At 38.3% G+C, this 18,247-nt stretch overlaps 1 protein-coding gene across 4 annotated transcripts in view; it reads right to left on the bottom strand.

Moving 5' to 3' along the window:
* Positions 1–18,247, bottom strand: part of Pals1 (protein associated with LIN7 1, MAGUK p55 family member) — an 84,176-nt gene that overhangs the window by 32,509 nt on the left and 33,420 nt on the right. For 3 of the 4 annotated variants that reach the window (XM_059279036.1, XM_059279035.1, XM_059279034.1), the window contains exons 2-3: positions 16,219–16,300; positions 13,023–13,547 (exon numbers count right to left, since the gene is read on the bottom strand). In XM_059279036.1, coding sequence (XP_059135019.1) covers positions 13,023–13,389 — 367 coding nt within the window. In that variant the 5' untranslated portion in view covers positions 13,390–13,547; positions 16,219–16,300. The remainder of the gene's footprint in view (positions 1–13,022; positions 13,548–16,218; positions 16,301–18,247) is intronic. The other variant, XM_059279037.1, reaches the window with a different exon arrangement.

Here is an 18,247-nt window from a genome sequence, read left to right as displayed (position 1 = left end):
AGAGAATGCTTGAGACCAGTACCGTTACTCTGGAAGATTAGCGGCGTTAAGATACTGTTCAGAGGCCGGGCATGGCGGCGCACACCTTTAGTCTAAGCACTCCAGAGGCCGAAGGCAAGTAGATCTCTATGAGTTTGAGGCCAGCCTGGTATACAAAGTACATTCCAGAACATCTAGAGCTACATAATAGAGACCCTGTCCAAAAAAACAAATAAACAAAATACTGTTCAGACAGTAAATAGGAAATTTGAAGAAGTTAGTAGGCTTTTTCTGTTGATAGGATCTGAAATAAGGAATACAGGTTCCAAAGAAAGGTCAAGTCTAGCCAATCTGTCCACACTGATTTCTGAAACTGTTAACACCATGTGGCAATTTCTAACTCAGGGGGAAAAACTACTCTAGAGTTGCTTTCACTCGGGTGCTTGAGAACAAGTGAAGATCACAGACACAGGCAGCCAGAGAATAATAATAGTACAGCTGAAACTTAAAAGACTCAGGACACAGAAGCTATGCACACTCAAGGATAAAAGTAGAGGATGGAGAGATGGCTTCATGGTTAAAAGTATTGGCTGCTCTTCCAGGACCTGGGCTCAATTCCACATGGCAGCTCACAACCATTTGCAAGTCCAGTTCCAGGTGACCAGATGCCCTCTTCTGGCCTCGATGGGAACCAGGCACACAAGACACACACAAAGGCAAAATACCTATACATGAAATAATAAGTTAAAAAGATGAAAGCACATTAAAACTACACTAATTCTAGAAATGCCTATAAATTTCACCTAGGTGTAACACCAATTTAAACTTGCTCCAAGGAGCATTCTTTAAACCAATACTCAAGTCTATCAAGACCTATTCATGTCTGCTTCTGTTTTTTTTCTTTAACTAGTAAGTTTTCACCAAAACTCCAAATGCATTGTGTTAATCAATGTCACCAAACTAAACTGAGATCGCTTATACTGAAGCTCAGCTTTTATAATTAGGTATTACCATTACTGACTAAAACACTATAAATATTTGGCTGAATTACATAGTTATTGCCCTTCTTGAATAGTAAAATATAGTATATATTTTATATGTATTACTTTATTTAATCATCATTAAAATCTTGATAAATGCTTCCCTCTGTGTGTCTCTGTTTATATAATTTTTGAAATGGTCTCATGTAGCCCAGTGTGGTGGTTTGAATAGGAAAGGCCACCAAAGACTCATGTGTTTAAATGCTTGGTCCTAGGGAGTGGCACTATTAGGAGGTATGACCTTGTTGGAAGACGTGTGTCAGTAGGAGGTAGGCTTTGAGGTCTAGAAGCTCAAGCCATTCACTTCCTGTTGCCTGCTGATCCAGATGTAGAACTCTCAGCTCCTTCTCCAGCACCATGTCTGTCTGCACACTGCCATGCTTCTCACAATGACAATTAAATGTTTTCCTTTATAAGAACTGTCATGGTCATAGTGTCTCTTCACAGTGATAGAAACCCTAACAAAGACACCCAGGCTGGCCTGAATCCACTAAGAAATTGAGGAAAATCATGAGGTCCTGATCCTTCTACCTCCACCTCCTGAATGCTGGGAGGTATGCACCACCAAGCTTGTTTTTTTTTAAGCAAGGCTGGGAAATAGTACACAGGGTTTCATGCATGCTAGACAAGCAGTCTACCAATTGATCTTTATTCCCAGACCCTGAGGAACTTTTCTAAATTAAACAAAGACCAACAAGAACAAACACTTAAAGATACATCAAATTTATACAAGTGGAGAAAAATGACAGATTAGACTAATGTCATACATAATGGCATGAGAATGAGAGTCCACTGCAACTTCTAACCAGGGGTGGAAGGTGGAGCTGGGGTCCGGGCTTGAGGGTATGTACAGTATTACTTACTTGTTTCAGAAAGGCTACTTTGAGCTGTGGTTTCTGCCCAATTCAGCAATACGTAATTTTTTTTTAACTTGAATTTAAAGGAATGCATGTGTTATGGTTGTATCACTGCCTATTTATAGGAGATGTTTCCTACAGTTAATTGGCTTGTATAAGCTCGCCTTCCAATTTACCCTCCAAATGCTACTTTTACAATATTGCTGCATTTTATTTTCTGATAATTTAGATAAGAATCTTATTTTTAAATATTTTCTCAGAGTATTCTATTTAACGTCATAATAGTAGGTAAAATATGGAGGCAGTTATGCAAAGTAAGCCAGAGCTGCAAGTTTTCTGACTAACAAGGCTAAATGTCTTTTCGAGAAATGTAAAGGATTTCTGATAGCAGTGCACTGCTACCAGTAACCAGGACGTACAGCATAGTCAACAGCTAGGATTTAAAGATAAATCCCACAGCTGCTTTCATGACTGAATCAACTGGAAAAGTTTGTTGGTGGCATTCTTAGGAAGAAAGCTGCCCAAAGTGCTTTTAACGAACAAGTAGAAGAGGCTAAGTTACCAGTCACTCAGGAGACTTTCAAAACTTCATCAATGTACATAGCATGACAAGATATACACTAAATATATGTAGTTGCAGCACTTCACAGAAAATGTGAAATACCAAATAACATAAGCCCTCTAATTGAAACTAGTATAAATAAATTGGTCACTTTAAAGGACATCTAAATTATGCTCCATTTGCTCACAATAATTTTATCACACAGAAAATAATAAACATGTATAGCCTTAAAACATGATAAATAAAATTATACTGCTTTCTCATTTTTTTTTTACTAATGAACATGAGAAACTATTTTTTTTTGTTTTTTTTTGTTTTTGTTTTTTGGTTTTTCGAGACAGGGTTTCTCTGTATAGCCCTGGCTGTCCTGGACCTCACTCTGTAGACCAGACTGGCTTTGAATTCACAGAGATTCTCCTGCCTCTGCCTCCAGAGTGCTAAGATTAAAGGCATGTGCCACCACCACCAAGCAAGAGTTTTATCTCTGAAATTAAGAATAATGTCATAATGAGTAATACTAACAGCAACATTAAATCTGTGACTAGTTTTGGTGATTCTCAATCATCTTGATAAGATTTTCAGCCTTATTTTGATCTCCAATGAGAAATTTTAATTTCATTACATTGGAACTTGAAATTGGCTCGGTAGTTAAGAGCTCTGGCTGCTCTTCCAGAGGACTCAGGTTCTATTCCCAGCAACCACATGAAAGTTCACAACCACCTGTAACTGCAGTTCCAGGGGATTTGATGGTCTTCTTCTGGCATGCATGTGGTAAACAAACATACATGTAGGCAAAACATTCATATACATTCACATTTTTTCTATTTACTTTGTGTACGTGTGTGTGCACGTGCATGCACACATGCATGTAGGTAGCTGTAGGGACAACTTGAAGGAGTTGGTGCTCTCCTTCTACTACACGGGCCCTAGGGATATAATTTAAGGTGGTTAGCAAGCTCAGCAGCAAGCATCTTTACCCTGCTGGCCTTCTCACCAGCCCCCAAACTCTTACTTTCAAAGATTAGAATATTTAGTCGTAAATTAAAAAAAAAGCTTTGTTCTGAACAGCAGATCTTTAAAGGCCAATATGCTATGTGCTATTTCAGGATAGTTCATTTCTTACCCACTAAAGAAAGCTCCCTCCACTGATGGCTGCACTTGTAAATTAAATCTACGTAAGTTCTTCAACAGTAAACAAGGCCAGAGGAAATTTCAAACCATCCTATCTATCAGACAGGACAAAATCAGTCCTGACAAACATGCATGCTCTTCTGAAACTACAATGAAGCCGGGGTTAGGCTGTGCTCAGTGGGGAGCTCTCGCAATCAACACACTTAACATCTACTAGACCAGCTCCGTCTTTAGCACCCTAAAACAAAGCAAAGCAAAACAAAACCCAAGACACAGAGGCAAAAGAGAAACAAGACAGGGACAGCATAAGACTTCCTTCATCCTCACCACACAGACAATGGACAAGGAAAAAGAACCCTGGACAGAGAAAACAGGTGGAAGAACACAGGGCTGGACAGAGACTGGCATGAGGGCGAAGCAGGGAGTGGACAAAGGGCATCCCAAGGCAGAGAGGTGGGGGACAGTCAACAGTGTGGAGACAGAGTAACATGGCAAGTCTGGCTTTGGTAATAAATTCGGGGGGGGGGGGGTCACAACTTTCCTATAAAGCATTTCTTCATATCTAGATTAAATTCCTCACTGGTACAGTGTTTAGTTCTTTCTTACTTGATTCGCAGTAGAAATTATTTTAAGTTCCCACTATCACATCTACTATGTCATGTGATTTAAGTGTTGATTACATATGCTAACAGAAATCAAGTATATTGGCTTTGGGATATAATTAAAAACAAAAGCACAGGTCCTTAAATTCACCTCTTGACGTTTTTCCAGTCTTGGCTTGCTCCCAAGAATAGAAAACAGAAAGAAGACTATAAGACAGGCAATGGGATCGGGCATGAGGGCACAACCTTACAGTTGTAGTGCTTAGAAGTGGGAGGCAGAAGCATCAGTTAGAACCCAGCACAGTCTACATAGGGAGTTCCAGACCAGTCTGGGCTTTATAAGGAGGCTTTCTTAAAAACCAATGAACTAAAAATAGGTAATAAGAAGCAAGAGTCTATTTTCTAGTACCTAAGAATCTGGACAAGCATCTGGGAACACTTTTTTTAATTTACATTTATTTATATGCATGTCTTCTCTGTGTGGCTATGTACACATCTGTGTTGGTGCTTGTGGAGGCCAAGAGACATCAGGTTCCCCTGGAGCTAGAGCTACAGGCATGTTGGTGCAAGGAACCAAACCTGGGTCCTTAGCAAAAAGGACCGTATGCTCTCTCAACCAAGAATCATCTCTCCAGTCCCCAGACTTTTTTGACTAGAACTGGGAACAGAACTAGGGTAATTGCTAAACTTACCTACAGAAGCTAAAGACCTCCATCTCTAGAGCTGTTTCACAGCACGAGACAGCCGTATTCTGTGAGTTAATCTCACTGTTACTTAGTGCTTCCACTTAGCCATAAGTAGACAATCTAGCAGTTTACCCCAGCATTGAGTCCCAGGGATCAAAGCCAAAGCCTGGCTCATTCTCAGCAGGCACTGCACTGCGCTCACTGGACTGTGCTCACTGCACTGCGGTCACACTCTTACCCTCTTTTCTCTTTGTAAACTCAATAACAGAAAATCTAGATCTTTGAACTTTGATTTTTAGTGGACTAGGTCAGTATGAATTTGTTTCAAATAATCAGAAACTTAAGAAATATCTTGAACAGTAATTACTCATTAAGCTAAATTAAAAAAACCCTAGAGACAGGGTTTTAACACAGTAATAAAACACTGCTTACCTAGAATGTGCCAGGCTTTGGTGAAGTTACTAACAGTGCAACAAATAAAAACAATAACAAAAACTCCAAATACTAGTATACCACTTGCTTACATACAGCCTTCCATTTGAGCCTCAAGAAAACCTTAATACGAAAGGTTCAAAAAAATAAATAACTTGTCCAAAGTCAATAGTAATTAAGTGACAATAAAAATAACTTAAAATCAAGTGTGGGCCTGAGTTTTGTGCACCACATGCATGCAGGAGTCACTGAAGGTCAGGAGAAGGCATCAGATCCTCTGGAAATGGAGGTACAGGTGGTTTTGACACCCCCTCCCCATTGTGGGCCTCTGCAAGTGCAGTAAGTTCTCTTAACCATCTAGCCATCTCTCCTGCCCCTGGAAGCATCTAACATGCCATAAAAGGAAGAAGCAAGTCTTTGCAAGAAAGGAAAAAGTTAAAAACTAGTATTACCTAATAACAGAATCAAATTTTAGGTATGTGTAAAAAAGTTTGAATGATGTAGCACTGAATCACTTTTAGTAAAATTATATTGAAGAACCAAAATTTATAGGAGTATGTACATATCGAATGAATTCCTAAATCTTTAGGGAAGCTCTGATTTTAGCAATCCCACTCAGAAACTTTTCAAATGGTCTCAACACTTCAAACAAAGCTATTTTCAAGTGGCTTATCACTTCATTTGCAGGAAGAAACAAATGTCAATGAAGGTATGGCTAATACAGTTTGTTTAGAAGGACCTGTAGCAGGCTAAGCAGACATCTGATGGTGAAAACAGCCAGGCAGTGGTGGCGCACGCCTTTAATCTCAGCACTCGGGAGGCAGAGCCAGGCGGATCTCTGTGAGTTCGAGGCCAGCCTGGTCTACAGAGTGAGTTCCAGGAAAAGGCGCAAAGCTACACAGAGAAACCCTGTCTCAAAAAACCAAAGGAAAAAAAAAAAGATAATGTAAAAAAGATTCATTGGCCCTAACATTTTGCTAGCTTTAAAGAAACTTATTTTTAAAAGCTTATTAAAGTAGGACAAAATTGTAGTCTCACGATCAATACAAAAATTGATCAAAAGATAGTTTATATTAGAAATGTGCAGGAGCTGTGTTGCTCTGATTTCATTCTTGATTCACCCTTGCTTTCTTCACTTTTTTCTTTTCTTCAACATTAAAATATCTGGTATAAATCAGAAGGTTCGAACCACAAAACCCAAGAGTTTCCTACATAACTGTCCAAAACTCACTGTGTGTGTGTGTGTGTGTGTGTGTGTGTGTGTGTGTGTCCTTTCCTGCTGCCTCTTCAAGGATGTATCAATTACACAGACATGTATGTAACAGAAAGTAGTTTTCTCTAGCTAGTTTCCTTTACTCTGCCTACTTGTTCACAACGCTGGCCCCAAATTATATAACTGTTAATACAAAACAGAAGCTGAAATACATAACCTAGAAATATCTGAGAATTACTTGATTCTGTCTCCTACTCTAATCTACACTTTTTTTCAGGATTCGTCTTACAAGATAGTTTGCTCTGATGATGAATGAGAAAAATTTATTTTATTTGTAATAAAGCAAGGTTTTGAATATATGTCAATTTTAAGGAAATCTTAATAAATTAAAATTCTTACAACTTGTAACAGTATTATTTACTGGATTCTGACTGCTTTGAAAAAAATTCAATTTATCCCTTCTGAGTATTTTCTATATCAACTCCCCTTTTTGAGTCTTTATTATTATACATTACAAATTTACAAATACTTTCATTAAAAATAACCTTTCTGATCACATTTTAAATTCTTATGGAATATTTTGTCTACTCACAGATAAACGATGTATCGTTTGGAAACTGAAGGTGTCTTCTCAGAGAAATAAACCGGCTGCCCCATCCTTCCCTCACTTAAAACAACACTGTTATTTCTGGCTGTGAAGGCTGACGCTGTCTCCCATTATGTGTGTTTAATTAAAATACTGACAAGTAGACACTTAATTTTTAAGGGAGTATTTCTGTTGTAGTCTGATGTGTTAGCAGATTATTAGCAGAGAAAAAAATTTGGTAAACACTATTACACTTCTTTAGAAATATTTTTCAGTTCTTGCACAAAATGATGAGTTTCATTATGATTTATTAAATCTTCCGAGAAATACATTACTAATACCCGGCACTATATTTCAATTTACTTTAAACAGCCTTAAGTTCAAAGTCCACAATGAAGGTATTAATGAAAACCACAGTGGATTATAAATTGGAAGAAAGAATAGTTCTTTTAGACCTGTAGGAAAGCGAGTTATGGAATACATGAGCAGGAACAGAGAAAAGCAGGGAATGCCGCTTAGTGGTGAGGGGAGAAAAGAGGAGTCGAAAGCAGAGGAGGAAGAGGATAAAGAGAGGGAGAGGAGGATTGGAAACTCACTAGAAAGGCTGAGACAGGAGGATAACTTGATCCTAAGAAATGTGAGACCAATTTGAGCAATGTAGTGAGAAAAAAGGATATGAAAAATCAAAAAACAAATAATAAAACTAGAAATTATTTTACTTTTTGTGTGAAAACACAACATTGCCATTTTCCCTAAACTAACCTAGCTTAAGCTATATACATTGTGTACACTGTCTGATTCTAAGTAGTACACATGGACAAATGCATTAAGATTTTAAACTAATAACAGATCAATCCAGACTACATGAGGGAGAAGGAAAAAGGGAGAGATGGTGAGAAATGAGGGGTAAGCAAGAATAAATAGAGAATGACTCTCAGTGGGAAAAGTATTAAAATTCCTTCAAGTGTACTAAATACATAATTTTCCCACTGTAATTACGTCTGAAGGCATACAGACTTGACTATCTCTGAACACATTGTTGGAATAAATCTGGAACAAACTCTGTCAGATCCTGACCAAGGAACTTCCCCTTCCCTTACAACTTGCTGAAACCCCCTACCCCATGTTGAAACTCCAGCCCCTTCTCCCTCACCACCTAACTCAGTCCCCCCATTGTCATCTGCATCCTGAAAGCTGCATCACGGTAGCCCCTGGTAGGCAGGGCAAGGCAGTTTTGAAAGATAAAATGACCTTGTATGGACAACAATTCCAGGAGGTAGAGACTGAAAAAAACCCCTGCAGCTGCACTTAACTTCCCATTCCTAAAACCCCTAAACAAATTCCAAGTACTCCCTTCCCTCTTTGCAGAACACTCCTCCACATATATCCAGGTCTGTCCTTCCCTGGTTCAAACAGTCCTTTCTGCTGAGGTCAAACTGGTCACTTTCTGACTTCTGTCTCTTTAAGCTGCCCCAGAAGTCTAACATACATTATCTATGATTTTTTAAAACAAAAGCATGAACATCTGAAATAGGCGTTCTAAAAAAATTACCAAAGAAAAGTAAATGAGATAGAATAGAAACTGCTCCATATCTGAAATAAAAACTCATGGAAGAACAAATGTAGCATATATATGATGCGTGTGGGCAAATTAGGGTTAGCATGAACCCTGGCCCGGTGCATGAAGTGCAGGTTAGACAGATATCACGCTCTATCTAAACCACTACTTGCTGCAGTAGCAACTCCAGATCTGGCAAGCTCAAATTGGACCCTCCCAGGTATTAGCTTGATATCTTTATCAAGTGTGATGTGACTGAGATTCGACAGTTGCTCCTTTTGTTATTTTGTTTGAGACCACGTCTCATCATGCTGCCCTGGCTGGTCTGGAACTCACAATCTTCTCACATTCGTTCCCCAGTAGCTAGGATTACATGTGTGCACTGGTACTGGCTACTTCCTTCATCTCTGAAATAGAGATGACAGAGACCTTCTTAACAGGATTGTTATAGGAACGGTGTTTGCTAAGGTACCTAGGCTGCAGAGTTCAATAGGCATGGGAAGGAAGCATGCCTTGTATCACATCTAAAAACCAGGAACCACAAGAAACAGCACCAGCTCTAAAGAAAGCACAAATTAACGTGCAGGGCAACATTTCTCAAAATGACTTCTACTGGCTTCTAACACAGCTCTGAAAGTGTTGGTGTGTGCAGGAACAAAATTCATTGATTAAATATTCTAAGTGTGGGAATACACATCTGCCATCATTCATCAATCTCATTAGATCTACACTGTCAGCTAACATCATAAAGGCTTAAAGAAATTTTTTTTTTAAATATTTACTATGTTGTTTATTATGTTAACAGTGTTCTGCTTGCATGTATTCCTGCAAGCCAGAAGAGGGCACCAGATCTCATTACAGATGGTTGTGAGCCACCATGTGGTTGCTGGGAACTGAACTCAGGGCCTCTGAAAGAACAGTCCGTGCTCTTAACCTCTGAGCCATCTCTCCAGCCCTTAAAGAAATTCTTTATGAGAAGGCTTTTAACCTAATATTTTCATGTTTTTTGGACTCTTTTGCATATAAACGGTATCCTAGGTCCAGGTTTTCAGTTTTTGTCAAGCAATAGAATTTAGAGATAATAAGTTGATCCCACATGAGCAGTTCCTGTTTGTCTTACTGATAGTCATAAAAAATAGATTTTAAGATGTAGTTATCATTTTCATTATTATTTAACTTTGCTTTCCAGTAGTTTGAATTAAAAAAAATTGAGTTAATAGGAAAGATGAAAATATCAACTCACTTTCCAGTATAAAGCCTGTAGTAATCATTTGTGCTGGTTAGTTTCTGTCAACCTGACACAAAACTAGACATATTTGGGAAGACGGACTCTCTACTGAGGAACTGCATCTTTTCAGATTGGCCTGTGGGCATGTCAGGGAGTTATTTTCTTGAATACCGACTGATGTGGGAGGGTGCAGACCATTATGGGCAGTGCCACTCTTAGGCAGGTGGTCCTGGGCTAATGTATAAAAGAGTAAGCTAAGCAAGTCACATAGATCATGCCAATGAGTAGCTTTCCACCATGCTCCTACCCTAACTTCCCTCAATGAGAACTCTGATTCTCCCCAAGTCACTTTCAGTCATTGTGTCTATCACAGAACAGGAAGCAAAGGAGACCACGAGCAGTACAGGAGTGCAGTATTTCTGTGACAGACCTGACCATAATGTGTTTGCAAGAACTGTGGTGAGAACTGGAACCTAGGGCTGGTAAAGCCTTTAGTGCTTAGAGCTTAACAGGCTGTTCTGTTAACAGCCTGGAAGAGAAGAAGATCAAGGGGAATGCAGACAACGGAAGCCCAGTATGCAAAGAGAAGTTTGAGAGTCTCTCACAGATTTTATTAGGGCTTTCCTATTATATTTTCAAATTAAGAATCTCTAGTTTCTAGTTGCTGAGGTTGAAGAATCATCAGTGAACTCTAATAGACCAGCATCACTAAAGTGAAATGTTTGCTTAGGCAGGACAACTGATACTAGTTAGCAGAGGTTGAAAAATAAACTGTGATTAACAAGAGACCAGCAACACTGTGTGTCGATATATTGTATACCCTAATAAACTTGCTTGAGGAGCCAAGGACAGAGCCAGCCACTAGATTAGACCCAGAGGCCAGGCAGAGGTGGCACACACCTTTAATCCCAGTACTGGGAAGCACACACGCCTTTAATCCCAGGAAGTGATGTCTGGGCAGAGAAAGGTATATAAGGCGTGAGGAAACAGAAACTCACTCTCTTGAGGCTAAAGATTTGGTAGAGGTAAGAACTAGTGGCTGGCTGTTCTGCTTCTCTAATCTTTCAGCTTTCACCCCAGTATCTGGCTCTGGGTTTTTATTATAAGACCTCTTAAGATTCATGTTACAACACTGAGGAGAAATTTTTTAGCAACTATTTCCTCCAGGAGAACACAATGAAGCTGTGGTCCCCGCCAAGGCTGCATCTCAAGATGGCAGATGAAACTGGCAATGTGAAAGTCTCCCACACAGTTTGTGCCAACTGGTTTTTGATGGCAAAAATTTCAGAACTGAAGAGGTCATGAAGACAAGCTGAGGCCTGGCACCTTGTGGCAGGGTGGGAATCCCTGAGAGGACATGAGAGGCCACTGGTGAAGATGCAGCCTTCACTGCAGTGGAGACTCGAGTATTGGGAGATGACAATACCATGGGCTAACCACCAAGGATGGTAGTATGGTGGAGTGAAGCCAACTGAGCCTATGACACAAGCTGTGTTTTGCACACAGCAGAGCTAAGAGGCTGAGCTGCCCAAGCCCTTTGGTACTTAGAAGATCACAGTTGAGTCCCAGATATTGGACAATGAGCCATTTACACTACTGGGATTTTGCTTTGATTTGATTATAACTGTTCAATGGTTCTTCCCTTTTGAAATAAGAAAGTATATAACTTGTTTTTTTATTTTTTAAGGTTTATTTTTATTATTTTAATTATGTGTATGAATGTGGGGAGTATGTGTACATGAATGCAAGTGCCCAAATAGGTCAGTGGTATGAGCTCCCCCTGGAGCTAGGGTTATAGCAGTTGTGAGCCACCTGAGTGAGTCCTGGGAACTGAACTCAGGAAGAGCAGTATGTGCTCCTAACAACTGAGCCATCTCTCTAGTCCCGTGTTTTGTTTTTAGAGGAGCACACAGTAAGAGATTTTGGATTTTTAAGAATTTGGGCTTTTAAATTGCAGAATTTTTAAAACACTGTGGAAAATTTAAAAGTTATAGACTGTCTTATACTGTGATATTAATATTAACACGATACATTGGGGACAAGTAAGAAAGGAACAGCTATGGTTTAATAGTGATGTATTTGTATATCATGTTGGCAAAGGGTCAGTTGTGCTGGTTTACATTAATTTGACATAAACCTAGACTTATCTGAGAAGAATCTAAGTTGAGGAATTACCTGTCATATTGGCCTATAGGCATGGCTGGGGTCATTTTCTTGACTAATGGCTGATGTGAGGGGGCAGACTATGGTGGGCAGTACCACTGGTTATATGGCATATTCATAAGAATTGCAACAGTCCCTCCAAATTGAGGGAATGTTTGCTTTAGGAAGGAAGGGGAGGCTCGTGAGCCTCATGAAGTAAACAAAAAGGCACATGTCAGGGAGAACAGGAACTTACAATCTCATTCTTCAGGGCCCCTTCCCAGCAGTGAAAAAAAGAAGTGAACAATTACTGGGGGTAGAGGGGAGATTCTGGCCAACTAAACTGGCTGAAAAAGAAATTCAGACTGTCAAGCTATCTGTCAGCTGCATAGAGAGAGTGAAGTCTGCAGTTTTGGGGAGCTGCTACCCACATTGGTATAGGCTTTCTGGTGCTGAGCTACTTTTACATTATCCTTGCTCCTTGTAAGTAACCCTTTACCCAAAGTCCAGTTAGTAACCCCAATAAAAAACACATTGGCTCACCAAATTGGACATTGGTGCAAACATTACTTTGGTCAGTCCTGGCTCCTTTTCTGGGATGAATAGACATGTATTACATCTCCCCAGGAAATGTCTGTGAAACAACAGTCACCCCTGGGCAGTTAAAAAAAGCAATTTGAGGAAGCAAGTCACGGGCAAGCTAGGAAGCAGCTCTCCTCTATGGTTCCTGCCCTGACTTCGCTCAATAACCGACTGTAACTGGGACATGCAAGCCAAATAAATCATTCCTCCCCAAGTTGCTTTCGGTTGTGATGTTTATCCCAGCAACAGAAAGCAAACTAGAACAATATTCAAACCAACGCTTTTGTTCTAAGTACAAAGAACTGATCCTAGCCTTTAATTCAACTTCCATTATTTACATTCTCTTAAAGCTGGCCCTTCTCATACACATGTTGTGATGGTATAAGTAAACCAAAGCAAAACATGCTGTGCTATTTTTACTTACCTAATATTTTCACAGCATAGTGAGGACTTTCTAAAACAATTCCCTCTTCTGTGTCAAATATAGGGTTATCTATTCCAGTCTTTGGAGGAATTTGAGCTAGTTTCTTCAGTCTCATGGAAGAGTTTAGGTCAAGTTCTTGCTTTTTCCCTTCTTCCTCACGCCTGCGTCTCATATCCTCCTGCTGCTGCCGAATCCTCTCCAGCTGTGCACTTCTTCGCACAGGCATCATCCTGGTGCCCAAATCTCCAGGGCAGTCAACAGCCATCTCTCGGTGCTTCTGATGTTCCTCTGGTGATGCAAGATCAAGATTTTTTATTCCGATGGCTGATTCCTCTGTTACATGCCCATTCATATACGATGTTGTCATGGTTATCTATAAACACCTGTACCACTTTTTAGATATCAATTTTTCCCATAAAGCCAATTCTTTTAATTCTGTAGTATAAAATCCATGTTACTTCAAAGAAAAAAAATAACTTCTCATATCACATAATAATGCTATGAAAATGTATCCATGAGGGAAATCTAAGAGGAAAGATGAAGGGAAAAGTATAAGAATTACATTATAAAAACAAACTTTACATAGCCCATTTCCCATTTCTATACAATATAGAAAATATATACTAAGTTCTTAATCTAGTTTACAATGCAAATTAAAGCCATGCATTCCCTTCATTTTACAGATAATGTTGAGGACATCAAGGTATTTTTTAAAAAGTGCCCCTCCAGAATATGAGGGGCAACTATTCAATTTACAGGTTAAGAAAACCAATTTACTGTAAAGTTTAGCAGAGTGAGAAAGTAAAACGGTTTGCTTATTAATTTTGTAGAGAATAGATGCTTTGGATATAAGGAGATATTTCAACAGTCACTTTAAACATCTCAATCTTATGCTTAATTAACACACAGAGGATTAGTTAACTCTGTGAACTACAGCCATGTAAATGGCTAACTTGAAATACAGAAAGTGTTTTTAGGTAAAATTCATTTTTTAATTGGGTTTTGTAATGAAGATGATGCTCCAAAACAATAAGGCTTATCAGTGAACCTATCTAAGGACAAACCTACATAGGTTAGGAAAGGACTATGTAGAACATCAGTTTTTATAACTGGTGATATTTTATAAAGAAAATTAAAATTAACTTTGTAAGGACTCATTTAGAGAAAATGGTAGTTTCTGTACCATTAAACCAAAGACATATAGCAAAAGGAGCATACAGACCAGAAAACTGAATTTTCATTTTGGCTTGATTATATTTCCCAGCTTGTTGTTTAGAGACAGTTTCCCTATGAACCTCAGAGGCACTTAGAAAATTTACTCACAGAACCTTTTTTTTAGTTTTAAAAAAGACAATGTATACAAGTTACAATATAAATATGTGTGCTATTAGTATTAACTTGATTCTATCTTAAGAGTCCTCCAACATAAATTGAACTAGAAAAAGTTTATTCAATGGCACTAGGTTTTAATCAAGCCACTTAGGCATAAATACACAGGATGTTTATGTGTGCAGACCCACACATTAAATTTAATTAGCTTCTTCTGCCCAGGCTTTAAAAATATTGACAATAATGAGCCTTCTACCTCCTTCAGTTGAGCATCATTTCAGTAAATATGTTTAGAGTACAATGCTGACTGAGTAAAATCCAGGTTTTTAGACAGTATTCCTAATTCCAATCAATCTTCTTTCAAATGTCATTACAGTGAAACAGGGAAAAAAGGCAAACTACTCAATACAAATAAACACCTATACAGGCTCTAGGAGAACTGCTAAGATCAACAATCAGGAAAATAGATACAAATGACAGGAACTACTAAAATTGTATTTTTATAAGAATGACAGATTAGGGGGCTGGAGAGATGGCTCAGAGGTTAAGAGCACTGACTGCTCTTCCAGAGGTCCTGAGTTCAATTCCCAGCAACCACATGGTGGCTCACAACCATCTGTAATGAGATCTGGTGCCCTCTTCTGGACTGCAGGGATACATGCTGTATACATAATAAATAAATAAATAAATCTTTAAAAAAAAAAAAAAAAAGAAAAAAAAAAAGAATGACAGATTATCCTCCATCAAACTTTAAGTCTCTATTTATAAGCATGTGACCTATATATAAGCACCATATTTACCATTATGTTGCCTTCTGTTCCATGAAAATTAGAGCTATTTAATTTATATTATGTGATCTTTAAACTTTGTGTTAATTATAAAAAGGAATAAATTAGAGACAGCTTACTTAATGTTTTCATTATAAGTAAGCAGAAATTTGCATAGGAGTTACTATAGTGCTACAGTTAATTTTAATTTTAAAAACCTAGGAGTTTACATATTTCCAAAAATGAACTCTTAGTTTTTTAATTTGTAATTATTGGATATTTTAAAATGTATGTATATTCACTACATTGAATCATGAAAGAGAATTATAAATCACACATCTGGATCAGAATTCTCATCATTAGACTATATTAATCCACTTAACACTCCATTTTAGCTATTTCTCCTAAGTGTCCAGTTTAGTGAGAGAGAAAACAATTAAATGCTTATTTTCCTCTGGTTCTCCTCATCAGATTCCAAATGTATTAGAGAATAGGTTATGTCTTATTTTTACATCTCCAGTACTTAACATAATACATGTGATAGAGGAAATGTCCAAGAAATATTTGTACAACTAAACTCAGAGTATCATAAGTTTGAAGAGGATGCAGACATCTAAACCAGAGTAACAAGAAACAAAGAAAATCTAAGGATACAGTTCTTTGTGCTGCACTCTGAAGTACAACTATCCATACACAAGTAGGGTCTGTTGTAGAGAAATGGAAATCACATGACCAAACGATAGAGATGGAGGAAACCAAAACTCAATACCAAGAAACAACCATTTGTGCCAAAGCTGGGGAACAAAGCAGGTTACTGAGAAACAGTTTCTTATATAATCGTAAGCTTTCGGCAGAGAGACAGCAAGACAGACCTCACATGCATGACTATGTTCACCGCCTACCTAGACTCTAACCCCTCCCCTCCAGTTCATCTTTCCTTCTCTTTTCTAGCATGTAACACCCTTTGACCAGCAGCTGGAAAGTCTCATTTTAAGTGATCAGCATTCCTCTGACATTTTAAGAGGCTGGACTATGTTTCCATGGAAACAGCTTTGTCAGCTAATACAGGACTTAGGCCAAAAATAGTGAAAAGAACTTACATTATGCAAACTGAAAAACCTTGTCTTCTATCCGTTTCTCTACTCTAGTTTTTTCTCCAAAATTCAGGTTAGCTTTCTTATTCTGAAAAACAGAAAAAGGAAATAATTAACTAAGCATAAAAGTATGCAACTAACCAAGTGTTATACAATGTTTTGTGGGCAAGTGAAAAGAAAAGGGTAATTCAGCATGATATTCTTTTTGCAGATAGTTAGGTTTGTTGTTGTTTTTTGCAAAGTTACATATATATTTATTATATTATATATATTATATATATATATAAATCATGTAATTTTTTTGCACACCACTATCATCCCAGTCACTAAGAGACATCAATTAAAATCAATGTTGCTATATATTAGTGTAAACATAAAATGCTGATCATCGTGGTAAATGTCTGTAAGGCCAGTGCTTGGGGAGTACTAAGACAAGTGGATTCTTCGAGCTCATTGGCCAGCCAACTCAGCCAAAATAATGAGCTCCAGGTTCAGTGATAGATACTGTTTCAAAAAATAGGGTAAAGAGGGGTTGAGGAGCTTACACATGCACATGTATATGTGTATATCCACACAAACACATATATACACCACACATACACACATACACCAGAAAAAAAAAGCTAGTTATAAAAGCCCACATACTGTACAATTCTATTTATTGTCTAGAACTGGTAAGCCTATAAAGACAGAAAGTAAATAGGTTGCTTAGGATTTAGGTGGGAAGGTGGGCAAGAGAATTTTAACTAAGGTCTCGAAAAACCAAAAAAAAAAAAAATTTAGAGTAAAAACCCAATAAAGATCTCAAAGAGGGGCTGGAGAGATGGCTCAGAGGTAAGAGCACTGGCTGCTCTTCCAGAGGTCTTGAGTTCAATTCCCAGCAACCACATCGTGGCTCACAACCATCTATCATGAGATCTGGTGCTCTCTTCTGGCCTGCAGGGATACATGCAGACAGAGCACTGTATACATAATTAATAAATAAAATCTTTAAAAAAAAAAAAAAGAAAAACACAATTAAGGGGCTAGAGAGCTGGTACAATGGGTAAATATGCAAGCATGAGAGACTGATGCAATCCTCAGCACCCACATAAAGGCCAAGCACTGCTTTGCACATCTGTATTCCAGCTTGGGTGGATGGAGGTAGGGCCCAGAGACAGGGGTTTAATGGCCAGCCAGTCTACCTGAAAAGATGAGCTCCAGGTTCAGTGAGAGACCCTTCAAACTAAGTGGGGGAGGGGTAACAAAGACACATACATCAGCTCACACACATGCAAACATGCACATACACATGTATTATACACAAACATTTTTAATTAAAAAGAGAGACCGAAAAGAGAAAATGAAACACATACACAATACTATTCGGCTTTGAAAAAAAACTTTAGCCATTTTTATAAATATGTTATCAAAGAATATTATGCCAAGTGACATAAGCTGTGCACAAAGACAAACACTACATGCCCTCACCTAGATGTAAGGGAATAAGACAGACATTTAGGAAGAAGCAAAGAATAGATGGCAGTTAGAGGGGAAAGGGAGGGGGATGACAACGTCTAAGGACACAAAATCTCAGACAGGAGAGCAGGAGAGCAATACCTGAGATACACTAAATAGTACAGTGAATGCAGTGAACAAAGAAGTCTTACTTACACATTCAAATTTGCTAAGATAATACATTTCAAATGTTTCACAACAGATCTTTTAACTTTGTGATAGTGGATGATCCCAGGACCATTTAACAAGAGGAGGAGAGGGAACTTTTAAGTATTTGAGGTGATGTGCATATTATTTAGCTTGATCACTACATTCTGTATTCAATAATCATAATGGCTACTTTGTGTCCCCAAAGCACATGCCATTATAAACTATAAATTTAATAATTTAAAGCAAACAGTAGTGTTTAAAAAATTCATTCTCAGGGAACTGTGTTATCAGAGAACCGAAAGAACATATGGCAGATAAGCAGCAAACAGCAGAGTCCAGCTTCTCAGTGACTTAGGATGGAAACAGCCAGAAAACTGAGGTGGGCGAT

Source organism: Peromyscus eremicus, chromosome 14, assembly GCF_949786415.1.
Source record: "Peromyscus eremicus chromosome 14, PerEre_H2_v1, whole genome shotgun sequence".
In the NCBI taxonomy this organism is placed as follows: Eukaryota; Metazoa; Chordata; class Mammalia; order Rodentia; family Cricetidae; genus Peromyscus; species Peromyscus eremicus.
This window is presented reverse-complemented; position numbering and strand designations above follow the sequence as displayed.